This window comes from Protopterus annectens, chromosome 4.part1 (assembly GCF_019279795.1).
Source record: "Protopterus annectens isolate FY-2018-M chromosome 4.part1, PAN1.0, whole genome shotgun sequence".
Classification (NCBI taxonomy): Eukaryota; Metazoa; Chordata; order Ceratodontiformes; family Protopteridae; genus Protopterus; species Protopterus annectens.
The window spans coordinates 929273194-929300861 of NC_056734.1; the positions used below are offsets into that span (position 1 = coordinate 929273194).

Sequence of the window (27668 nt, forward strand, 5' to 3'; positions counted from 1 at the left end):
ATGTGTTAGTACACAATACATAACTACGTTTGCATTCTATGTGTCTGCAATGATTTTTTTCCCATTCTGTTATTGTTCTGCAGGTCCACTTGTGGAAAAAGAGGAGAGTGTGCACTCATCTCAATCTCTGCCACTTGCTGCATCTAGTGCTGTGTCACCAGTGGCCATGATGCCTGCCTCTCAGGAGGTGGGTGACCTAGAGTGATCATTGGTGCGCTCTGTTTCTGAATCTCTCAAAGGTGGGGAAAGCTCCTCTTATGAAGGTAGACTGAAGTGGTCTCCAATGGAATTCTGGCATCAGTTGTGGAGTCTGGTCAATGTTATGCTGGCAGCTGGGAGCTCACCATGTCAAACTGGTACTCCTCCTGCTACGACTGTTGGTATCACATCACTGACAGGCCCCAACCCTTGGGCCTCCAAAAAAGCAACTGGCTATAATATCAGTCACCCAGTTGAGTGATGCCTGGATTTGTTGCCACCTGCTCTGTCCTGGAACCATCCATAGCAGAAGCCCACCCTATCCCCTTCCAGGTTTGCTCCCTCCCTAATATGTCATTCTCCATTGCTTTTTTGTTGTCCAACCCTTGCTATCACCACTTGTCCACCATGGTTTCTACTCCTTCACTATTCACCTTTTGTGCATATACTGCCCCTGTCTGTCTATATCTATGTTACATGTTTGTTTGTTTGCCCTTAGTACCTACCCTTCTCTCTCTCTCTCTTTATAACCTAGTCACAATCATGTCTGAGTATCTAGCCAAAATATACTTATTGCTATTACAAAAGGGGCTGTATTACCCCAAAGGTTCTCCATCTTTCCCCCCCTGACATTCTTGCCACATAGTTACACTTCTGTGTTTACCTCTGTTTGCTGTTCTTCCCTTTCCTCCTTTTGTACCCTCCCTCATTTCCTCCCCATTTAAATGATGAATAGGGCTGTCACCTTGCCATGCAAAGCCACATTGAGTTCTCCTTGACACTGTGCTCAGCTAAACTACATGTCTTGTGATAGTCCGACGCTAACTGTAGGTGTAACTGATTGGATTGCACACAGGGACATATGCACTTACACAAGTGTTGGATCATGCCTTAGCTCTGAGTTCTTTCATGTCAGCCATGTACATTTCTGTATCCTGCTCGTGCCTTATTGTAGCATCACACTCTTCTTCCCTTTACCGCTATACGTCCGTTACCTTATACGGTCCCTTGCACAGCATGCAGTTGCTATCTCTTGCTTGTTACATCTTTAATTGTCTCTCTTCTGTTATGCACAGCAACCTTCTCAGACATCAGCACTGTTCAGGCACACAACGTTTGCCTAAGAATCCCCAGCCAAAGTTTTTTATCTACAGGCTGACAGCACACCAATAAGTGCCACTGAACAAGCTGCAGGCTGCCCTCCAGGGTGGGTTCGTATCTGTGTTAATGAGTACAGTCATGGAAAGAAGATCCCACCCACTTACATCAGGAAGATTCCACCCACTTACAGCAGGAGGCTAAATCAAAAGGGATGCAGGTGTAATTCTCCTGTAAATGTATTTGCAATACCACCATATTGTTTTTCTTATCTATCCATGCTGTAGTGTTTGAGTTCTCCTACCACTTAAACATGGTTTTGACAAAGTTTCAGAGAAAACATTAAATTGAAAATATGAAAGGTTACTCAGACATTCACAAAAGGCATTTTGTTAATTTTTTCATGCTGGTGAGGGTATGTGGATAATCCTCAAGCCTCAGACAAAAGTTAAAGAAGGTGAAGTAGGAGAGCAGAAGGTGCTATCTGAAAGGATAGCAGAGGTAATGTAAAAGGGCAAAGACTGGGTGATTTACCTAAACATTTAACATAGAAGAATATGAGGAAAACCATGATATCACATGAAATAAAATACAGGGAATTAGAGCAAAACATGCACTTTTACAGAACTACTGGAGTTTCTTGTAGTAATGTACAGCTTCAGATAATATTTTTTTTTGCAATAGCATTCCCAAAAAGTATGGTGACCTATCATATTTTCACAGACCGTATGTTATGTGTCTATATGAGTCTATACAGGTGGTTATTAGGAGACATCAGTGCAGCAGAGAGCTGTGGAGCATACAGCCCCAAAATGGATTCATAGTGGTAATTGCCAGTTCTGACAACATGTGATGATGTGCCTTGCTATAAAAATGAACTAACCTCTAAGTACATTAATTATTTCATCCAGTTTTGCATTTAGTAACTCATGGTTATGCTATTAAATGATAGCCTTCAGTAGAAAACCTTATGGAATAGAATTTTCTCTTGACCTGCTTTGTAATATTATGTTGTGTTTCCATCTGCAATTTTTATGAGTACTTCTTAATCATATTTTAACAGAGGCAAGCCAACTGCATCAGCGGATCACAGAGAATGTGTACCATGCACCAATGAGTTCATCTGTCAGGTAAGAATGAAAAAGGTATGCCTTAAATTACTAAGTTCATAATTCGGGTAAACAACTCAAGAAAGAAAAAAAATGCATTTTTTACTAAACACAACTTTTAATTAATCTGAAAAATGCCTTAAAGCACATTTCCTGCATCATCTGGTCCATTTGCATGTTGTATGTTTCCTCCAAGTCTAAACAGGTTTATTTACTTTTGATCTTTACTGTGCCTACATTCCTAACCACTTCAGTAGGTTTTTTCCATTTGGTAGACACATTCCTGAAGATATCTTGAATGGCATAACTTTCACAGCTCATAGTGACCATTTAGCTTTTTCTGACCTACACACAACCTGTTTCTGCTGAATGCATGCACTGGGGTAAAGTACCCTGCTAACTGTCTTGTTAGTAACCCAAAAAAGGACAAAGCAGCAAGATGGAGTTCACCAATAAACAAAGTCAGCAAAATAAAAAAGGGAAATCTCAATGCTTCAGTTATGAATTTTATTTTAATAGAAAAAAATAACAGCAAAGCTTTCAAGTCCAGATCCTTTACAATACTTTTAATTTACATTTTAAACAATACTCTTATATGCATAAGTAGCAATATTGTATATGACCTAATCATATCATGATTCATAACCATTTAAAACATTCTAAAAATAATTTCAAAACAACAATTCAAACAATAAAATATTCAACATATATTTGACATGCCTTGTTATATCAGAGGAATTATTTCCCCTTTTTAATAATATTCATCACCTGTTCTCATCCTTAACAAGGTTCCAATTTGCCATGTGATAATATCTCACTCTAGATGTAGTTAGTTACCTATCACTTAAAATAATTTCAGCCCCACACCTTTACATCTATATGATGTAATCAAGTTTGGCTGACTGGGACTTAATTTCAAGAAAGCACCTCCTCCATTCATGTGTAGCCAATCCCTGTCAGTCACCAGTGAAGATACAGGGTCAAGCTACAGGTTTTCGGCTCAAATACTAAGAGTGTAAGATCATGCAGTGTGAATGTTATACTATGGTATGATATGGTATATCTGACCCTAATATGGAATAACTACCCCTCCCCATTATCCTGGCAATATGTTTGTGGTTTTGTCTGTTGTTGCATATATTATGTCATATGGCAGCAGTCTGTTGCTGTTTAACTTATACACATTAACCTTGCCAGTTCACAGTTTACTTGCTTATTTTAAAAATGATACTGTACTAAAAAGAAATCAAAATGTACTCTTAAAACAGATTCTGCTGCCATATTAAGAGTTTCTAATGTCAAGACATCTCAGGACAATTAAATAGTCTATATTCTTTGCTACTTGTTCATAGGTTCATAGGTTCATAGGTTTATACTAGGCTATCTGCCCTAAGGCATTTATAAGCCTAGCCCAAATTTTTGTGGCTTACGCCACCCCTTATATGAAAAAATACTGTGCCCATTAGTTTGTTGTGCCTCTGTCCAGCAGTGACACAGAGATGATTCCCGGGGTAAACCTACGATCTCCCATCCACAGGTCAAGATTTCTCTTGAACAGAGTCAGCGAGGTGCTCTGCCTCACATGGACCGGGATTTTATTCCACAGCATGGGGAGTCTCTGAGTGATAAATCTATCCCTCCAGCACGTCCTATTTATATCCGTGCTAAGGTTTAAGTCGCTTGCTCTAGTGGTTTTGGTGGATTTGGATTTTTGAGGTGGAGCATGTCCATTAATTCGGGTTGGACATGGCCTTGTATGTCAGGCACATGTCACCTCTGAGCAGACGGTATGCGACTGAATAGAGCTGGAGTTTCTTCAATCTGGCAGCATATGACAGATTTTGGAGTCCTTATCCTTTTGGTGAGGAACTTTTGGGGTCTCTCCAATTGCTGCAGATGTCGGGTGAGATACATCCCGAATGGGGCATTGTACTCAATCATTGGTCTGATAAGTGAAGAGTACAGGGAACAATGACCTCACTAGATCTGGATGTGAATCCCTTCATGATCAGGTGGGCAATGTAGAAGGTCTTTCTAACCACTTTAGCAACGTGAGTGTCAAAGAAAGGCCACTGTCAACCTGGGTCCCCAGGTCCCTGATAACCTCTTCTGTGCTTAGTGGATTGCCACCTATATGGTAGCTTGGGGTTACCTTGTTTTTCCCGAAGGGTATGACTATACATTTTTGGCGTTTAACTTCAGGCCATGGCTCTGGCACCAGCTATCTGTTTCCGTGAGTCCCTTCTGAAGGATATCCGTGTCCGATGCACTTTCCACTATGGCGCCCAGTTTGCAGTCATCTGCAAACTTTGTCAGCCAAAGTCCTCCCATGTTGGCCTGTACTTCTGAGAAGTAGATGCCGAACAATAGGGGCCAAGGACCGAGCCCTGTGGGACACCACTTGTGACCGGCTTGGAGTCTGACATAGCGCCAGCAACTCTAACCCTGTGGGTTCTGTCCTTAAGCCAGTTTGCAACCCATCTTGTGACATATGGGTTTACATTTAAGCTGGTAAGTTTTTCTACAATACCGAGTGGGGTATTGTGTAAGCCTTTGCAAGGTCAAGGTAGGCTGTATGGACTGCCTTTCCTCATCAATGGCCTTGGTGACTGTTTGAAGAAGTCGACCAAGTTCAAAAGGCATGATCTTCCCTTGACAAAGCCAAACTGGGTCGGGTCCAATGTCTGCAAGTCCCTATATCTTTGTTTATGAGCTCCATTATGATCCTCTCCATAGCTTTGCAGACTAGACTTGTTAAGCTTATGGGCGGTAATTACCAGGGTCCGTGAGGCCGCCTTTGTGGAGTGGGACCACAGTTGCCGTCGCCACTCCTTGGGCACGTATCCTGTGGTAAGGCTGAGATTAAACAGCTGCCTTATGTGCGGGTTTAATTCCTCATTTAGCTCGTGTAGCACACAGCCGGGGACACCATCCGGTCCCATTGATGCTGTGTTTTTAGCTTTAGAGAGAGCAGCTTTCACCTGTGCATTTGAGATGTCTGGGAGGCTACACTCGGCTGAGATAGTTATCTCTCCTTTAGGGGAGAGGGGTGAAGTTTGCACTGAACCTGTCTGCCAGTATGTTGGCAATGTCTGTGGGTTCAGTGATTTTTGTATCATTTTGGACTAATTCTGAGCATATCTGAGAGTTTCCACCCAGGTTCCTAACATAGCTGAAAAAGGCCTTATGATTGTCCTTTGAATCCATGGCAATTTTTCTCTCAAAATTGGCCTTAGTTGATTTTATGAGTGCTCGTATTTTTTACTAATAATGATCAGGGGTGACTTCCCTTTTATGGATTTTGTTCTATCATGTAATAGCTTTCTCCTCTTATTGTAAAGTTTGTTAATGGCTGGGGTCCACCAGACTGGACGTTTGCCCTTTGTGGAAAGAGTCTTGGTTTTATTTGGGATTGCCTGATCCATGCAGTCCTGGAGGTGTTCATAGAAGGCATTTGTAAGGGCTTCCGCAGCTTGGGTTGTGGTTTCCACTGGCTCAGGGGCCTTGAAGGATACCACACCAGTCTTGAGTAGTGTGAAGTTTGCTTTAGAGAAGTTCTTCACTGTGGTCTTTTTTGTTTGGGGTGGGGGGGATATGGATTTCAAGTGAGATTAGTTTATGATCAGATCTCACCAATGAGGGACATACCTCCGGTGTGGAGCATTTTGTCCCCATGTTTGTGACAATGAGATCCAGTATATTTTCTCCTCTCGTGGGAACAGTGACTAGCTGTTCCATGGCATTTGAATTTATGAACTCCAGGAACCGTTGGGCTAGAAAGTTAGGGCTTGAGTAATGTTCCCAGTCTACAGATCTTGGTTAACAAATCAATTTCTTTTAATTTGCAATTTTATTCAAAAACCTGGATGGTGTCTTTCTGAGAGTAATAACACTGTTTTTGCTACAGTGACATAAATAAAACCAGTTGACACGTTTATGTAATGGGGACCCCTTAGCCTCAGTTTTCTCATACTGAGGTGCAGTTCCCTCCTGTTCTATGTAAGGTGCTTGGATACGCCATAATGTCATGTGGCTTTGTGAATACTTTTGTGCTTGTTTTCTTGACTGCGGGCATAATCCTTTATCTTGAAGAGCCAGTTACTTACTGATCCTCATCTCTGCCCCGAGTGTTCTCTTAAAAGGCCGAATGACTGCCTTCCTTTATGGAAAAGGAACTACCTTGAACATTCTCAGTCCTTGCTTTCTCTACTAGCTCTCTGATAAGCTGCATTCTTCATAGGTTCATAGGTTCATAGATTATAGTCTATATTGATGTTTTCACCATACAGAAAAAAAAAATAAAACTATTTCTGGGTCAGACAGTTGGTCTTGAGGGTCAGTTTTGTTTAGAGTTTCTTTAAACTGTCATTACAGAATATCTAGCATGAAAAACATACTGTTATTAGTTGTCAGGGAAATCTGCGGTAGAGATTTTAATAAAACAACAAATTGCCAAGAGTATGATATCTAGATTATAAAAACTAGAAACAAGTCTATGCATAGAAATAGGTTGGATCATTGGCTATTAGAGTTGAAGGTGATCATAACTGTCCAATGTCTGGTAGAGAAATGGAGGTGACATATAGCAATTAATAAACTAGAACTTCTAGATGTCAGAGTTTTTAGGGAAGAAGACTCACAGAAAGAAAACAATAACATAAATTATGTTTTTTTCATTCATATAATGTGACCATTTCTGAATAATACATTCCATTAATGACTATCAAAGTGTAAGCTGTCCATGAAAGACAGACATGGTTAGGTAAGGACTAATTCACAGGCTTTATGGGAACCACCTGATTAATCCCAGCATGTATCCCTAGGAGGACAAGTAGGAAGTCTTCTCATGGCAAGGTTATGTAAGTATATCCTAGAATAAAAGAAGGCATCCTACACTGCCATTTTATTTCAAAAAGCAATCCCAAATCCATGTTTACAGTAGATTAACTGAAAATGGCACTTGGATGAGCACAGAGACGTCCATTTCAACTATTAGCATGATAACTACCTATAATAGTTTGTTGAGGAAAAAAATATAGGCTTAAAGTACAGAGAGACGCTTAATAGTCCTACTGTGAAACAAGGGACGTTGACAGAGTGCAAATTGAATTTGTGGTAAAAGTACAGACAAAAAGCAAAATCAAACTTAGTGAAATATTGGTAATATATAGTCAGCTTAACTTTAGTGGCCATCTGAAGATCTAATCTATACATTTCTAAAGGTTATATCTATGGTATTTTGCCAAATACTGTAAGAATTTCTGAGTAAGATCCGCTGCACTTTTATCCAAATGTAATAATGAAGTCATCTTTATTCTTTTACTTAAAGCTGCATAAATTATGATTTTATTTAAGTTCATTGCTGAAAACATTTGAAATTTAGTTTCAGATGTCTTTTCAATTTTAAGGTTACAAATGTGTGATAGTCATTTTGTAGCCTCCTTCAGAATTCTAGCACCTTACAATGATTTTATTTTGAAATTCATTAGTAATCAAAGAGCAAGAGTACAATCTTTTTTGAACAAGTCCATTTCTTGACAAGTGGCAGAGCAGGTACAGCTGATAGGGTCTATATTACATTATTGATGTTTCAAAACTTCGAATCTGACATGGTCGACACCATATCATTGAAGTCTCGAAACATCGAAAATGTAATAAAACACAACAACCTACAAAAACAAACCAGTTAAACCCTCTAAGCAGGGGGGCAAGCCCCCTGCACCCCTCATGTGGGGGGCTGTGCCCCCACATCCCTTGCTACTTAAATATACCAACTCCGAGATCGCACTACAGTGCAGAAAAGGGAAATCTTCCCTTTCTGCGCTGTATGGAGATCTCCATTAACAGAGTCAAACTTTCAAGACTTTGATCATATGGTGTCGACCAGGGGTGTAGCTAGGATTTTCATATTTGTACTCACAGCTTTCAAACTGCTACCCCCCCCCCCCAGCCAAGCTACGGCCATTCTCGTAATTCACGGTTCGCTCTTTTAGTGTCGATGAAGAGGCATTCACTGTAATGCCTCTTCAGTAATATAATATAGATTCACTCAAACTCGGTTCCTTGAATTGAAAATGAACCTGAAAGTCAGTTCTTTGAAAAATGCGGCATGGTAGTTGGGGTAGAGGATTCATGCTTTTGTTTTCTGTAACCGAGGTACAGGTTTTGAGCTTGAGTAAATTATTACCTGCTACCCCAACTAGGATGTTTCATTCACACACACACCCCTACCTACCTCTTAGTGCAAGAAATATGGACAAAGCCTAAAATAAACAGGGACAGATATTAAATAATGCTCTCGTGAACTTAGAAAGTTGCTAGAGCAGGATTTGTGCTAGTATGAGAAAGTTGCTAGAATAACAGGATTTGTGCTAGTATGAATTTTTCTAAAGGACATGAAGTCTGAAACTCAAATGTCTGTCATTATTTAGCAACTTCAGCCTTCAATGATTTTCTAGAAAATCACAAAATTTATGAGGAACAGACAAAAAATATGGGGCAAAAATCTGGACATTCTGCAAAATTTGGACAGTTGAGAGGTATGCTACCTACCACACAGACACACACACACACACACACACACACACACACACACACACACACACACACACATCTCTCAACCTCTTAGAGCAACAAACTCATAAATCTCATAAATAAAACTGAGGCAAAGGCCCAAAAATAAGGACATTTTTTTAAATATTGCTCTTATAAACTTAGAAAGATAATAGAATAGTAGTTGGTCTTGCATTAGTACGAATTTTCTAAAAGGTATGAAATCTGAAACTCAAATGTCTGCCATTATTTTCTAACTTCAGTCTTTAACAATTTGCCACTAATTTGCCAGAAAACTGCAATTTTATGAAAAACGGACCAAAAATGTGATGCAAAAACATAAAATTGCCAGACAATACAGCTGGAAACCTGTCAAAGACGGGACACCGTTTTAATATCAGCACAGTTAACTTAGAGCAGCTGACAAAATTAGAGAATCTACATGCATTTCTGAAATAAAAGTAATGTATAACTCTGATCATTACAGTTATTTATAAAAGTAAACCCTCCACGTTTTCTTCCAAAATTGCTATTTTGCGGAGATTATTAGGGGGAGAGCAACATTTTGAGACAAAATTGAGGACAGTTGAGAGGTTTGGATATTCCTAATTCTATAAAGCGATTTATTTGCACATACCTCTCAACTTCTTAATGCAGGAAATCAGGACAAGGCCACATATATTGGGGGAACATACAAACAGTACTAAAAATTGACCTTGTATAAACTTAAGACAGTTGATAGAATATCAGGTCTTGCTTTAGCATGCATTTTTCTGAAGATTATGACGTCTGAAACTTAACGCCGGTCATTATTTAGTGACTTCATTCCTAAATGATTTGCCAGAAATGTTTTATTTTGCATTTTACAGCACGAACACCAATAAATATCTGCTAAACAAAGCAATGCAGTCTCACAATGAAACTAGACTTAGCATTATACTACAGTACTACAAAGAAAGCCAGGGGACACAGAACACATGGTAAAACAACAAAGAAAGCCAGGTGACACAGAACACTTGGTAAAACGGTGTCACATTCAATCAAACTAATTTCTACAATGCACCACAGATCATCTAAAAAGTCCTGCAACTTTGTTGAGCAGAGAAGGGGAGGACAAGAGCCTTTGGGTATCTAGCATTGTCTATAATGTGAATACTTCTTAGAACAATTCACAAATCTCTAACAACAATGCTCAGTGTATCGAGTGCACAGTGGCATCATCACAGGTCCCTCACAAGTAAAATAATTAAAAAGTCTCCTAAAAATTCACAATTATGTAAATGTAGTAGTTTCAACAGCTTTAACGACACTTTTTAGATTACTTTCAGTTATTAAGATTATTCATGAATGTATGTAGGAGCACAACATTTATCCATTATTTCACTATTCACTACATACACAAACACACATAGCGCTCAATCAGGCACAAACACACATAGCGCTCAATCAGGTACAAATCTCATCAGAATCAGGGACACTTTGACAGAATAAGAAAATGCGAGTTAATATAAAATTTCTGAAGCAAAAATAAGTGTGTGACTAATTATTGTTATTACTAAGTGTAATTCACATCCTCTTCTCCAAAAGTCACCAGTTTTAGGAGGGATTAAGAGGAACAGAGCTAAAATGTGAGTCAAAGTCTGGGATAGTTGAGAGGTACAACTAGACAAAATTAGTAGCAGAACCAGACAACTTTTTTTTTTTTTTTGGGGGGGGGGGGGTTACAAAAAGATTAAGTAACATAGCAACAGAGCAGATGTAGCTCTCAACCTTTTACCTCCAGAATTAAGGAAAAAAGCAAACGTTAATTAGGAAAAATGCCTCAAATTAATTAGGGAACATTTCAAACACTGATATCAGCTTAGAGAGTTGATAAAAACGAGGAACTGAATTAACATTTTTTAGGAACAAGAAAACTGTATCTGTAGTGATTATCAACATTCACAGACCGTAGTCTACCACGTTTTTTTAATTCCAAATTTTGATATGACTGAGTCTTTTAGCAGCTCACAAAACCATGCACTTTTGTCTCACTAGTTACAGCAGGAAGTCATTGAGACAGTGTATGGAGTGATGCATGTCTAAGAAGCTACAATAAATAACGTACCTCAGGAGTGGCCTTAGGTCAACTGGTGCCCTAGGCAAAAGGGCTTCAGGGCACCCCCCACCACACCACCTGGTGCCCCCCATCCTGGTCTACCTACACCAAATAAATACTGAAAAAGTGCCCCTGCTAGAGCGGCACCAATGATACGAGGCCACCAAGTCCACCTTGGTGAGACCATCCCGCACCATTGAAACGCCATCAGTTTTCGTTTGTTGGGGGAATGGAGGACCTTTAATAGTCACCACAGTGCCTGAAAAGGGCAGCAATAAATATGGTTAAGATAAATGTTAAACGGTTACACTGTTTTTTTTTTTTCCGTATGTAGGTCTATTTATTTAGTATAAGTGTTTAGTATTTTATTACTTCATTACAGTGTAGTTCTGGCACTGGTAAAGAAGCTGTGGTGTTGATGCGAGTATTGAAAGATGGTGTCTACAACTAGAAATCAGCATCCTTAAAACCAAGTGGAATAGAGATGAAGAGGATATCGTATGATTCTGAGGTGAGCTCCCTGCACAGCAATAGCAAACTACTAACTGTTGAAATTGATGTCTCGTTAATGGCCGTAGCAATACAAACAACTAATTTGTTTAATTACCGTTTCTTTAGACACACCGGAACTGTACTTCATGAACCCGTCCCTACTACCTCACATATATCGACTTTAGGGCATGATTTATGTTTCATTAGTGTGTTCTCCATAAAATGACAAAAATGTATGTTTTCGCTTACTGGATCATTTTTATGAGTTAACAGCCACAATACTAATTTGTGTTAAAACTCTCCAAGCTGGTTCAGATGGGCTGTGAAATGTGTGAGCACACACTTACTTCAATTGATGCGATAATCCTATACTTCAATCCATTTGCACACTTCATTTGTGAACGCTCTTGCCTTCCAACTTGCACACACTTACTTCAATTGATTGCGATAATCCTCTGTTCGTTGCGCTTGCCTCAGTGATAATCCTCTGTTCATTGTGCATACTTCTGAATGTTGTTGCCATTCTGTTCGTTGCGCTTGCATACTTCTGAGTGCTGTTGCCAGTTCCAAGTCAATGATAATAATCCATCCATTTGTTTGTTTCCCGCTCGCAGCCAGCCGGACATGATGTGAGCTCACTTCCGACTGGCTGGTATCCTCCTTAAAGGAGCCAACACCTCCTTAAATGTACGTATTTTTTTTTTTTTCAAAAAATCTACCCCCCCTTCTAAAAAAGTTGTACTGAAATCAGTACAGTGCGTATGCCTCCCGACGTCCCTGGTGTCGACCATATCAGATTCGACATTTTGAAACTTCAGTCTTCTGATATAGACCCCAGCTGATAGAAAATTAGCTGACTGAAATGCACCGCCTTTGTCACTACGAGAATATGGTATTGTGTGGCTCAGGGAATACACCCTTTCCCCACTGTATCGCAATCTCAAAGTTGGTATATATACAATTAGCTGGGGAGAGGGAGTGTTAAGGGGCTTGCTTCCTGCAAAAAATGTGTGGTTTTCTTTTACCAGTCCTTTGTGTATTGATGTTTAGTGTTGATCATTGGTGGATTGACAGGTTGCATTTTTGATGCATATTTATGCTTCCCAAAGAGCACACTGAAAATTTAGCTATGCAGAAATATATTTTTGTTTTAGTGTGTGAGAGGAGCATATGACATGCTAAGACCTAAGTCAGGAGGTAGGTTTTACCAACTCTTGTGTTTCTCCTTAGGTCATTCAGACATTTTGTCTGTGATTCATTATCCAGGACAATGAGGTTTGAGAGCAATGAACAAAAAAAGAAACAGAACCCCCATAATGATTAAGTCCGTTCTATTATGGAATGCCAAATGGTACAACCCTAAGTATCAGAAACATCAAAAAAATAATGGGCAAATCACAGAAAGGTGAAAATTAAGTTCAATTCCTTATGCAGGGGCAAGCCCTTGTACCATTCAATCTGGCAGGCAAGACTCCCTTACCACCCAGAAATTATAGTCCCAACTTCATGTCCACACTAACTTGAAGAAGGAAGAAATCTGACAAACGAAGTGATCTTATAAATCGTACCAGCTGTGATTTCCTGTGAGAAAATGATCCCCATTGTATTTCTTGACACATTGTAATTTGGGCAACTGACTCGAGGAATTTCACCTGAGCCACTTGTAGAGGCACTGAAATCCAAGTAACTTCTTCAGGTCTGTGCACTTATAGAGCGGTATATCTCACCTAACAAACATTTTCAGTGCAGCTATGTCCAATTAGTGTTTTTCTTAATGTTGTTTCATTCAAAACTGAAGTACACACTGAATTTTATAACCCTAAAGTTTTCAAACCAAAACCATTTTAATTTCCAAGGCATGATTCACAGGATGACTCTATTTAAATAATCATAATACAAAACAGTGTAGTCACTCTTACTGAAAAATTAAAAAGCTTGAAAGGGCTTTTGCATCCTACCCCCCACCCCACAACATACACACACACACACACACACACACACACACACACACACACACACACACACACACACACACACTGTGTAATAAGGGATTTCCCCCTCCTAGACAATCTCCCAATCAGCTAGCACAAGATTTGCATATGTGTTAGCACAGGAGGTGCCCATGGCCACCTCCCCATCTCTGCCAATAAATATCACCTTCATATACAAACAGATTGTTGTTCAATATCAATTCTAATAAAATACATAAGTCATGCAATGAAGCAGTACATTCATATAATGTGTCAAGGAACTGTTTAGTATCTGTTAACACTGCTGGTATAGCCTGTAAAACATCTTTGAGTTGTCGTTTAAAGTATATTGATACAGGTTCAACTGTTCAACCTTCGCCATTTACTATAGGTCACATAGGTGGATCATTGTAGTTCTTATGTATCTTAGGGAGATCTTTAATATATGGAACAACTGCACTAGGCACACATAAAAACTCATGGAGTGTCTCATCCAATATACAACACTTCAATAAATCAGAAAGTGTGTCATAAATCAGAAAGTGTGTCAAAAGTTCCCTCAGTTTCTCAGATGATAAAGGAGGTGCCATTGTGCTTATGGACTCTTTTGCGTATGATAAAATGAGGAAACGTTTGTCTGATGCAACTACTTTTGAATTGGTGAATGTTTTTTAGTTGAAAAGAATGATTAAGTCGATACATGACATATATATATATATATATATATATATAAATGTACTGCTTCACTGCATGGCTTTGATTCCTTGTATATGGTTACCTTAGATGTTCATAGCTTGTTCACTGTGATACCAAATACTTTTGGCCTAACAGCAATTAAGAATTTTTTACTACACAATGTACATGATTGGTATGGCAATGTGGATCTTCTCTTTTATCTTAAATCTTAAAAGGCTGATATGTCAAAGGACTGTGAAAAGACATCAACCTTTCACAAATGAACTGAGCTTTTTTTTTTTTTTTTAAGAATTTTCAACTGTTTCTTCAAATACTAATAAATTTAGATATAATTACCTTATGGTACTAATATATTTATAATTAAAAGACAAATATAACATATTGGTATTTGGTGAAAGATTATCCTTTTTTTCACAACACAGTACTGGAGATATCCCAGTTTGGTTATAAGAAGGGGAAGAATGTTGGACAATTATCTCTAACCCTGACATTAAAAATATCTAAATTAGTGCTTGCATTAATGTAAATGGTAGTCTTTTCAATGTATCAACTGCTCTGTCAGAGAACCAGTTAGTACACTTCTCATTCCTATAGAGTCTTCTACATAGGTTGTCTGATGATTTTGTACTACCTTTTGGTAACCCCCAAAAAATCCCAGAGGTAGTTATCTCTAAATGCCCTATATATCTGAACAACATCTCCTTTCAAATCTCCTCTTAAATATCTATATGAGATACTGTCCAGTGTTAAACATTCAGTTACATTAAATGGTTGTAATATACAGACTGGTTAACCTATGGGCTGTTTTCCAAGTGGGAACAGTTTTTTCTGTAGGTACATTTTTTGGACAAAGTTCTTCACATCCATTAACACTACCAAGACATATCACGTATGGGAACTTATTACAATTAATGCAGAATGAGCTGTCTGTATTGCAGTTTGCACATAGGTTCATAGGTATGTACTAGGTTAATGGCCCTGGAGCCTTTGCAAGCCTAGCCCATAGGATTACCCTGACATCATGCCACCCGACATTAGTTCCCAGTGCCTCTGTCAAGTAGAGCCACTGGAGTGATCCCCGGGGTGAATTTTCTATTTCCCATCCACTCATCAAGATTTCTCTTGAAAAGGGCCAGTGAGGTGCTCTGTTTGACATGTATGGGAAGTCTATTCCATAGCATGGGCAGTCTCTGGGTTTGAACCTGTCCCTCCAGCATGTTCTCTTGATTGTGGTAATGAGGCTGAGGTCTCTGGAGCATGTGGTGCAGAGGGATTTGGCTTTCTTTAGATGTAGCATTTCTAACAGAGCTGAGTCAGACATGGCTTTGTAAGTCAAGCAGAGATCGCCTCTAAGCAGGCAATATGAGACAGAGAATAGTTGGAGTTGTTTGAGTCTGTCCATATAGGACAACTGTTTAAGGCCTAGAATCCTCTTGCTGAGGTACTTTTCGGCCTCTCCAGTTATTGCAGGTGTCTAGTGAGGTTCATGCCAAATGGGGCATTGTACTCGATGACTGGCCTAATGAGGGAAGAGTCGAGGGAGACAATCATCTCTTTCTTCCTCGATACAAAACCCTCAGTAATGAGATCTGCCACATAGAAGGACTTTCTGACCACAGTGGCAATGTGGTGGTCAAAAGAGAGGTTGCTGTCAACCTGTGTTTTCCAGATCTCTTATAAAGCTTTCTGTGTTTAATGGACTACCATCAATGCGGTAATTCATGGGAACTGAGTTTTTCCCAAAAAGGATGATGACACATTTTTTGGCATTGAGCTTAAGGCCATGGTTCTGACACCAGTCATTGGTCTCAGTGAGGCCTTTCTGCAGGATGTCAGCATCACCTGGGGAGTTAATAATAGCTCCCAACTTGCAATCGCCTGCAAACTTTGTCAGCCAGAGTCCATTCGTGTTGGCCTGGACTTCAGAGAAGTAGATATCAAATAGGAGAGGACCCACATACAACTCTTTTTACATGAGCCAGACTTCTATGGCATTTATCCAGTGTGCCAGTGATAGAAGTGTCCTATAGAAACTCACGAAAATATGTAGTAGTGCTAATTTTTTGTTTAACGTTTAGACAAGATGAACAACACCAAGTTTAAATAAAGCTTTATGACATACAATTTTAGACCAGAAGGAAAGGGTGTTGAGAATTAATCTTAGTGCTCTTTATTCACTTGGACAAAACAAAAATCTTTAGTTTATATAGCTGATTTTGCTATCCTGATTAAAATATTATGCTAGTCCATATAAATAGAGGGTTTACATACCTGTGGAAGCATGGAGGTGTTTAGGTGAAATGGCAGTGCAGTTTTTAACCAGATTGTTTAATGAAATCTTGGAAAGTGAGAGGATGCCTGAGGTATGGAGAAAAAGTGTTTTGGTACTGATTTTTAAGAAAAAGGGTGATGTGCAGAGCTGTAGTAACTACAGAGGGATTAAATTGATCAGTCACAGCATGAAGTTATGGGAAAGAGTAGTGGAAGCTAGGTTAAGAAGGGATGTGATGATTAATGAACAGCAGTATGGTTTCATGCCGAGAAAGAGCACTACAGATGTGATGTTTGCTTTGAGAGTGTTGATGGAGAAGTACAGAGAATGTCAGAAGGAGTTGCATTGTGTTTTTGTAGACTTGGAGAAAGCATATGACAGGGTGCCTAGAGAGGAGTTGTGGTATTGTATGAGGAAGTCAGGAGTGTCAGAGAAGTATGTAAGAGTGGTACAGGATATGTACGAGGGTAGTGTGACAGCGGTGAGGTCTGCGGTGGGAGTGCCGGATGCATTTAAGGTGGAGGTGGGATTACATCAAGGATCAGCTCTGAGCCCTTTCTTATTTGCAATGGTGATGGACAGGTTGACAGACGAGATCAGACAGGAGTCCCCATGGACTATGATGTTTGCAGATGACATTGTGATCTGTAGTGAGAGTAGGGAACAGGTGGAGGAGACCCTGGAGAGATGGAGATATGCTCTAGAGAGAAGAGGAATGAAGGTCAGCAGGACTAAGACAGAATATATGTGTGAATGAGAGGGAGGATAGAGGAATGGTGAGGATGCAAGGAGTAGAGGTGGCAAAGCTGGATGTGTTTAAATACTTGGGATCAATAGTTCAGAGTAATGGTGAGTGTGGAAGAGAGGTGAAGAAGAGAGTACAGGCAGGATGGAGTGGGTGGAGAAGAGTGTCAGGAGTGATTTGTGACAGACGAGTACCTGTAAGAGTGAAAGGGAAGGTCTACAAGAGGGTAGTGAGACCAGCTATGTTATATGGGTTGGAGACAGTGGCATTGACAAAAAGGCAGGAGTTTGAGCTGGATGTGGCAGAGTTAAAGATGTTAAGATTTGCACTGGGTGTGACGAGGGTGGACAGGATTAGGAATAAGTATATTAGAGGGTCAGCCCAGGTTGGGAGACAAAGCCAGAGAGGCAAGATTACGTTGGTCTGGACATGTGCTGAGAAGGGATGCGAAGTGTATTGGGAAAAAGATGCTAAGGATGAAGCTACCAGGTAACAGGAAAAGAGGAAGGCCTAAGATAAGGTTTATGGATGTGGTGAGAGAGGACATGCAGGTGGTTGGTGTGATAGAGCAAGATGCAGAGGACAGGAAGAAATGGAAACAGGTGATTCGCTGTGGTGACCCCTAACGGGAACAGCCAAAAGAAGATGATGATATAAATAGATGGTTTACTAATTTATCCCTTGCTGAACTCATTTTCTACTATTTATTTTGATGGTTTGGGTAGAACAAAATGATATTTAGATTAATTAACTCAAATTTTTATTTACCATAACCATCTGTGTACTAGTCTTTCTTCCCCTAGAGATGGTATTTTTAATTGTTAATATTGATGATTTTCTGCAGTTGAATTGAAAAGTTGTCCTACATATTGGGAATTGAATTGATTTGGACTATATTGCTTTATAATACAATTATGTTTTTAATAATTATAATTGATTTGATTGAATATATTTAAAACATTTTAATTGTGCAGTACATCAGGGTTTTTTGTTAGCCGATCAGTTCTGGAAATGCTAGTCATATCTGAAAAATTGTATATATTTAAACCGATTTCTTTTGTGGTAAGACACACTGAAGATACTTTTTGGCTAAGCCACATACATACATACAAATATTTCAAGCATGGGCATTAATGCCCTTCCAACCTGCCAATATACCAAAACAGTTGTTCCCATAATAAGTGTCCAGGCTGTACTTAAAAATGTATAAATTAGTGCTTGCTTTAATGTAATTGGTAGTCTGTTCCATGTATCAGCTGCTCTGTCAAAGGACCGGTTAGTACACTTTTCATTCCTATAGAATCTTCCATAGGTTGTTTGATGAGTCTATACTACCTTTTGGTAACCCCAAAATTCCCAGAGGTAGTTATCACTAAATGCCCTATATGTCACAATAAGGTGTCCTCTTAAATATCTATATGAGACACTGTACAAGTTCAAATATTTTAGTCTTTTATAATAATTAAAATGTTCACATCCATGGATGCCTTTAGTGTATATTCCCACTGTACTCTTTCCAGTTTACTTGCACTTGTTTTCTTACAAGGTTTCCATATTGTTATGCCATACTCAGGTTTGCGGTCTAATGTAACAATAAACAGTGATCCCATCATTTCTGATTTCCTCGACTTTATACATTTTTTTATTCAACCTATAGTTCTATAACTGTCATTATCCAATTGGTTGATATGATTAGAAAAACTCAAAGCTGGATCTACCCATATGCCCAGATCCTTAAATGAATCTGCAGTTTCAATCACCGTGTGCTGTATTAAATAATCACTTTTCAATTTATGTCTCCAAAATCTCATATGTTTTGTTTTTGATGTATACCAAAATGTCTATTTAAACAAGTTATTTTGCAGAATTGCCCTGTCTATAACACATGTAATCAGTTTACCCAATTTTGAAGTTAACTGCATATAGACTGTAGAACACCTCAGACAAAAAAGTTAGATCTGAAGGATACGACCTAAACAAGTAAGGACCTAGGGCTGAGCCCTGAGCCCTGTGGGACACCCTGACTGTAACCAGAGATTTCACCTGTCTAGTTGCTGTATGATACTTGCCATGTCCTATTTGTAAGCCATGCAGCTATCAATACTATCAAGAGTACACCAATACCTAGTTTTTCTAATTTAGTATGTGTGCCATTTGTGGTTGTGCTGATAAACTGTTTTTTGATATCTTCTTTGTGCTGGAGTTCTGTTTGTTTGATGTTTATATAAATATAACATAAATATCTGTCTATCCTTCCTGCTGCTGACTTCAAGCTTCTTCAATGCTAACTCCCAATAATTCTATCCTCTGTAGTTCCCATGTACTGGCAGTACCCCAGGTGGGACTCATACCATGGTTTAGACCCCTAAAAAAGGGATTCTGCACACGGAGACCCAATGTGCACAGACTGTTAGGGTATTCACCTGCCAGAGGTGCAGAATGAGATGAGCCAAACAAGGAGTGGTCATATTGCAGCTTAGTTTTTTTTTTGTTTTTTTTTTCTGTTACCGCTAAGTCAGTCACTCCCATGTGCTCCCATCATAGTTAAATTGGCTTGGGTGGGCCATATGGAATAACCTGAGTGCATGTTCCGCCCAGGTCCATGGCAGGGCACATCTTGCTCTGTCCTCCTATCCCTGAACCTGTCATCTCTTTGAGTTGTGGTCTCCACCAGATTTCGAGCAGACTAACATCCAGCAAGGTCCTTCCACCCCATAACAAGCATGCCCATCCTCCCTGACAGCACCATCATGCTTTAGTCACAATGTTGTGGACAGCTACATGGTCAGACATCAACTGACAGCAGGATGCAGGTAAAAACTGAAATATTAAATAATGGATGTTGTTCGCCTTCAACAAGAGATTAAATGATGGTGTATTAAAATAAAATTATTGGAATGCATCACTTGTTGGTTCTTCTGATGGCCTGTCCTAGCACAAGTCTGAAGATAGTTTACATGTGTGATAGGCGTGCTATTATAATTTGGTTGTAATGAATGGATCACTATAGAATGCATTATTTATATGCTGATATATGAAGCTTCTAAGGTGCTTCTCAGAGATATAGAGTTTTTGTAAGTGAGGTGAAGATAAAGATTCTTTGTTTGGCCAGTTCCAGTCTTGTTCTCAAGGTGATTTTATGGTTACTTTTCAGTTTTAGTTACTGACTGAAGGAGCAGCAAGTTTCAGTTTGAAGCTGTGATGGTGTAGCTGGTAAGGAAACAGTGTGTCTGTCCATTTGTGGAGGTTAGACGATTTTGAATAAGAAGTAGTAAACATAGGTTCCTGTCAAGCACTAAAAGTATCAAAAGGTCTAGCATTTGAGATACCAGCAAAATTGTTCAAAAATTCATTTTTCAAACTGTGCTGGTATTTGGTTGTGCAAAATTTAGGTACATTGTGGCTTGGGAATTTGCTCGTTCTCCAATGTAGTGCAATCTCAGAGTTGGTATAAATAAGTTGCAAGACTGTGGTGGATACTATGGGACTCCCCTGCAAAACAACTTTTTTTAAGTTTTGACTTATTTATTTTACTCTTTTAGCTTCCATATATTTTTTGATGTTTAAGTGGAACTTTTGATAGTTCAGGTGCTTGAGGTATATATGTATGCATACACACACACACACACACACACACACACACACACACACACACACACACATATATATATATATATAATTACAGTTAATAATAATACCCATTTGTTAACCAGTAACTCAGAAACTATATTTCACAGCCTTAATTCTCATTGTCAACTACCAGATAGAGACACTCAAAATGTCAGCTTAAAAAGACTGCTAGTTCATAATGTCGACTCATCAAAATATCAAAAAAAACATGTACACCCAGAGTAAATACATCATAAAAAATGCTCTACTTCTCTGATCATTTTATAGTAAGATCTCAGTGAAATTCAATAAAACAAACACTCCTAAACCATAACAATATCATGGGTCATGGGATCTTGAGAAATCGGGATAAGCCTTGGCTGCTGTCTGCTCCCCTCCCAGCGTCTAACCCCTGTGTTACTCTGCTCTACATGTTCTTCCAGCACTAGTCTGTAGGACCCTCTCCAAATACAAGGGGTTCACCTCACAGCATAACTTCCATACAATCCCTCTCTCAAGGATACCAGAAAAGTATGTCTGTTGAGTAATTCCTGCCAGAAAGACTTTCTACTACTGTACCACTACTACAGGTGTTAGAGCACAACCTGAGCTAGGACAGCCAGCAGCCTCTACCCCCCTCTTCTGTACCTTAACACCCTCTCTCCCCCATCCTCTATTGTTGTACTCCAACTAACTCCCTCTCATATCAGCCTGCAATAATAGACTTGTCCACTAGGTGGCAGCCTTATCCCAGCCACATCTCCTTCTTATCCATCCATTGCCTAGCCTCGTACCTTAATTCCTCCTGTAGTCCCTGAATTGATATTTAGTCCTCTCACTTTACCCTTTACTACTACTGTCTACAACCACCTTTTCTAGGCTCACGCCTCACTGTCCTTTACCCTCATCTGACTTTCCAACTTACCTTTTGGAGTCAGTTTTGCTGATTGTTTCCTCTCTAACTGCTTCGACATCTGTCTCTACCCGCTCCATTCGCCCTGCAGGCTCAGTCCGCTCCCCTCCCTACCCCCCAATTCCTACACACCCCCAGGGGTCCTACTCTTCTATTCTATAACCACACCACTTCCTCTTCCCATATCTCCCCATACACTTTACCATTGGCCTTCTTCTCTCATACCGGCCTTCTCTCAAAACTCCCCTTCCTTCTTACCACACCCTCCTCCTTTCCCCCATCCTCACCCTTTATACTTCCATACCTACATACAGACATCCTATAATTTATCCTTCCAATGTATAAACCACCCACCCCACTATATTTCCTACTTTTATTCATCCTTTTACTATTACATCCTCTAATCCTTGCCTACTTACTCATCTCCTATGAACACCGACTATATCCACACCCTCACTTCCCTAATAAACACACCAACTCTCCATCCCTACCTGTCCTCTCTATCCATGCAAATATAACATCTTCACCCAACTACCTACTTGCAAAGTATCATAGAATACTACACATTAAATACAACACCCTAAATTTCAGGAAAGGTCTACTTCTATACAGCAGATTCCCTAACCCAAGCTATCTAAGACTACTCCTCTCATTAAAGGATGGTGACATCCACCCTAACCCAGGCCCAACAACAACTCCTACCACTCTCCATCACCTTAATCAATCTCCTACTCATTCCCTTACTAAACCACCTAACTCCCTCCTAGTAGCTCATCTTAATATATGTAGCATTAGCAACAAAGTAACTCAACTCCATACTCTGTTACAAATCTACTCCTTTGACATTCTCAGCTTAACTGAAACATGGCTAAAACCTGTAACCAAAGACAACAAAATCATCCCACCTGGATATAATATCCTCAGACTTGACCGAGTTCCCAAGAAGGGTGCAGGGGTTGCTATTCTATTTAAATCTGGCTTACAGTTAACCACATATGACTGTAAACTACCTCTAGATTTCAATGGAGAAATTCTCATCTCCAAACTTCAACTTAACAATGCCAAATCCATCTATATTTTCTGTACCTATCTACCTCCCGGTAATAACATTGCCACCATGGAAAATATCCTTTCCTGGCTATCCCAACACCTGCCCCAAGAAACCATAATCCTGGGTGATATAAACATTGATTGGAACTGCTATTGTAGCAACCTCCCTATCACCCACATTAACCTATATGTTTTTTCACAAACCATTACCTCCCCCCTCCAGGATAAATAAAGCTAACAAGAAAGAAACCATATTAGACTGGATCCTCATAAACAAACATCCTCACATTTATGATTCTGGAACACTCCCTGATGATATAAGTGACCACTCACTGACCTGCATAATCAGGCATAAAGCCAGTACTCCCATTCCAACCTCTATCAGAAATGTCAGATCCAAAAAGAACTTTAACCCTAAACTATTCCAAATGGAACTAAGTGCATGCAATTGGTCTCCCTTAAAACACCTCCCTTTAGAAGAAGCCGTTAAATACTTTAACTCTAACTTCCTTGCCATTCTTAACCACCATGCTCCAACCTGACTAATTAGAATCAAAACCAATTCATCCCCATGGCTCTCAAAAGAAACCAAACACAAACTCCAACTCAGAAATAAACATTGGTCCAAATGGAGAATGACTAAAAATCCTGTAGACCAACAAACCTTTAGACAGTTACGAAATGACACCAAGAAAGCTATACTCTCTGATAAAAGAAACTACTACCTACAATTTCAACAAGCTAACCATAACAACCCACAAAAATTCTGGGCTAGCATTAACCAATTACTCCATCCAGGTCAATCATCTACACCATACCATCAAAATATAGACCACAAAGATCCCTTGCATGCAGCCAATACCTTTAATACCTTTTTTTACTAATGCTATCCAAAGACTAGCTAGACAGCTATCACCTAATAGCTTTACTTTACCTTCCTGTAACTCAACCCCACCCCCTACTTTTCAATACCAACCTGTCCCAACAACATACATCCTAACCCTTATACAAAAATTAAAACCATGCTCTCCCTCAGCAGACCAACTACCTGCTGAATATCTACAACTATCAGCCAAAGATATCACCTATCCCATTTCCATTCTGATCAACAGAACTATTAGCGAAGGTCACATCCCTGGCATATGGAAAATATCCCATATTATCCCCCTCCATAAAGGTGGACACTCTGAACTCTCAAACTACCGCCCCATTGCCCTCCTTTCTCCTTTGGCAAAGATCATGGAGAAATGTATCCATAGGCAATTACTCAACCACTTAATCCAAAATAACTTACTTTCCAGTTGTCAACATGGTTTCAGACCTTCACACAGCACTACCACTGCCCTCCTTTCCTTTACTGATTGCATTAACAAAAACCGCAACATTAATTATCTTTCCTCTGCACTATTTATTGACCTGTCTAAAGCATTTGACATGGTAAATCACCAGATTCTCACAAAAATACTCAAATCCCTGTCATTAGATGCACTTTCCATAAAATTGTTCCAGTCCTACCTAGATAAAAGACAGCATGCTGTACTATGGTACAATACTCAGTCCACACTCCTGCCCATTACCCTTGGTGTCCCTCAAGGGTCCATCCTAGGACCTCTCCTCTTCACCATATTTACTAATGGCCTCCATCTAGCCATCCCCCAGGCCACATGCATACAATATGCTGATGACTCCACACTGATATGCTCAGCCACATCCACCTCTGAACTTCACTCTCTTACCCAGAAGGTATTTAACACACTTGAACAATGGTTCACACAGCCTTGCCTTCTCTTGAACCCCAATAAAACTAAACTCCTCCTCTTCAATCCTACTCACAAGTCCTCTGCTTTTAATTTCACAGTTACATCCACCAATGGTACCATTATATCACCAGACCCAACCACCAAACTACTTGGCATCACCATAGACAATAATCTGAACTTTGACACCCATATCAACAATACTATAAAAACTGTCAACACAAAACTTGGCTCTCTCTATAAGATTAAACTCATCATTTCACCTACAGCCAAAGCAACTGTAGCTCACACTCATCTAATCTCTACATTCCTCTATGCCTCACTCATTTTTACTAACCTTTCTAAAAATAACCTTAGCAAACTGGAAATGTCCTACAATAACATAGCCAGATTCGCTACAGGCAACCCATTTAGAACCCACCATTGCATTAACATAAAGCAGCTAAACCTGATTAAATTCCACCAACTAACCATTGCCCATAAGACTCTTTATAAACCTTCCTGTACTGCTATACTATCTACCCTCATCACCCTCTATAAAAATCTGAAGTCCTTACGTTCTTCTCACAAACTTCTTGTACATACCTCTAAACCTAACAAGAGGGCTGGCAATTCTCTCTTCTTCAATACTGTTGGAAAATCCTGGAATCTTCTCCCCAGTGACCTTTCCTCACTTGCCTCTTTATGACTCTTCAAAAACAGACTAAAACTTTTCCTCAGAACACACTGGTTATGCCCTTGTACTAAACCAGACTAATCATCTGTCCCTTCAAGCTTGGCTCTACCTACCCCATACATCTCATGAACTTCTAGACCTTCCTTTTTTAACTATAAATACCATCTCCCTCTGAATTCATTATTGACAACCTCTGTGCTTACTTATTTTAGAGTTAACTCTCTTTATTTATAGTACTACACAATACCCTGTCTTCCTTAATTTATTTCTTTTTCATTCATTTTAACTGTATGTTATATTGCACCTGCATTTTACACTATTATTTTTGCCCTCACTGAAAATTTCTTGGTAACCTGTAATATGCATTGTATATATCACTGTGGTTGTTATTTTATTATTATTTGTTGTTGTTTTCCTGTTTATGTCTTGCAGCTTATCTCCCCGGGCCTCTACTGAAAATGGACATATATCCATCCAGACTAGCCTGGTCAACAAATGTAAAATAAATAAATAAAAAATAAAATTGCTTGAATAGCAGTAGTGTATGGAAAAGTTTTTCCTAAGGTAAATTTCTGGGTTACGGGCAAGGGCTTTGCTTCCTGCACCAGCTTACTAATTTGTTCTAACCATAATACTAAACTTAACCCTGTCCTAACCTAACAACTTACCTAAGAAAAGCCCTTTCTGTAATACTTCCCCTGCACAAAACAGGCTTAGACACATAAACACACACAGAAAATCACCCACAGCACGAACGTTATCCTCTAACCCTTACCCTAACCCTAAGCTGCCAGCACGTGCACGAGCCCACTCTTACCCCTTACACCAACCTAATTATCTCTGTTAACATGCTGAACTGTCAGCATGTTAACTGTCCCTCTTTATAGCTGTACAGATATAAATATGCATATTTATACATAGATATGAAGCTATACAGGTATAGACATACATATTTATACATAGATATGTAGCTATACAGATATAGATATGCATAGATATGCAGCTATCCAGCTATAGATATACATATTTATACATAAATATGTAGCTATCCAGATATAAATATACATATTTATACATGGATATATAGCTATACAGGTGTAGACATACTTATTTATACATAGATATGTAGCTATACAGATATAGATATACATATTTATACATACATATGTAGCTATCCAGATATAAATATACATATTTATACATGGATATATAGCTATACAGGTGTAGACATACTTATTTATACATAGATATGTAGCTATACAGATATAGACATACATATTTATACATAGATATAAAGCTATACAGGTATAGACATACATATTTATACACAGGTATGTAGCTATACAAATATAGACATACATATTTATACATAGATATGCAGCTATCCAGCTATAGATATACATATTTATACATAAATATGTAGCTATCCAGATATAAATATACATATTTATACATGGATATATAGCTATACAGGTGTAGACATACTTATTTATACATAGATATGTAGCTATACAGATATAGATATACATATTTATACATAGATATGTAGCTATACAGATATAAATATACATATTTATACATGGATATATAGCTATACAGGTGTAGACATACTTATTTATACATAGATATGTAGCTATACAGATATAGATATACATATTTATACATAAATATGTAGCTATACAGATATAAATATACATATTTATACATAGATATGTAGCTATACAGGTATAGATATACATATTTATACATAGATATGTAGCTATACAGATATAGATATACATATTTATACATAGATATGTAGCTATACAGATATAGATATACATAGTTATACATATATATGTAGCTGTACAGATATAGATATACATATTTATACATAGATATGTAGCTATACAGGTATACACATACATATTGATACATACATATGTAGCTATACAGGTATACACATACATATTTATACACAGGTATGTAGCTATACAGATCTAGACATACATATTTATACATAGATATGCAGCTATCCAGCTATAGATATACATATTTATACATAGATATGTAGCTATACAGATATAAATATACATATTTATACATGGATATATAGCTATACAGGTGTAGACATACTTATTTATACATAGATATGTAGCTATACAGATATAGATATACATATTTATACATAAATATGTAGCTATACAGATATAAATATACATATTTATACATAGATATGTAGCTATACAGATATAAATATACATATTTATACATAGATATGTAGCTATACAGGTATAGATATACATATTTATACATAGATATGTAGCTATATAGATATAGATATACATAGTTATACATATATATGTAGCTGTACAGATATAGATATACATATTTATACATAAATCTATAGCTCTACAGATATAAATGTACATATGTATACATAGAAATGTAATT

The 27668-nt window shown here is 38.6% G+C and overlaps 1 protein-coding gene across 4 annotated transcripts in view; it reads left to right on the forward strand.

The window, feature by feature from the left end:
* The window catches only part of LOC122801123 (guanine nucleotide exchange factor DBS-like), a 3406519-nt gene that overhangs the window by 3003824 nt on the left and 375027 nt on the right, over nt 1-27668 (forward strand). For all 4 annotated transcript variants that reach the window (XM_044070650.1, XM_044070651.1, XM_044070652.1 and 1 more), the window contains exon 26: nt 2360-2426. In XM_044070650.1, coding sequence (XP_043926585.1) covers nt 2360-2426 — 67 coding nt within the window. The remainder of the gene's footprint in view (nt 1-2359; nt 2427-27668) is intronic.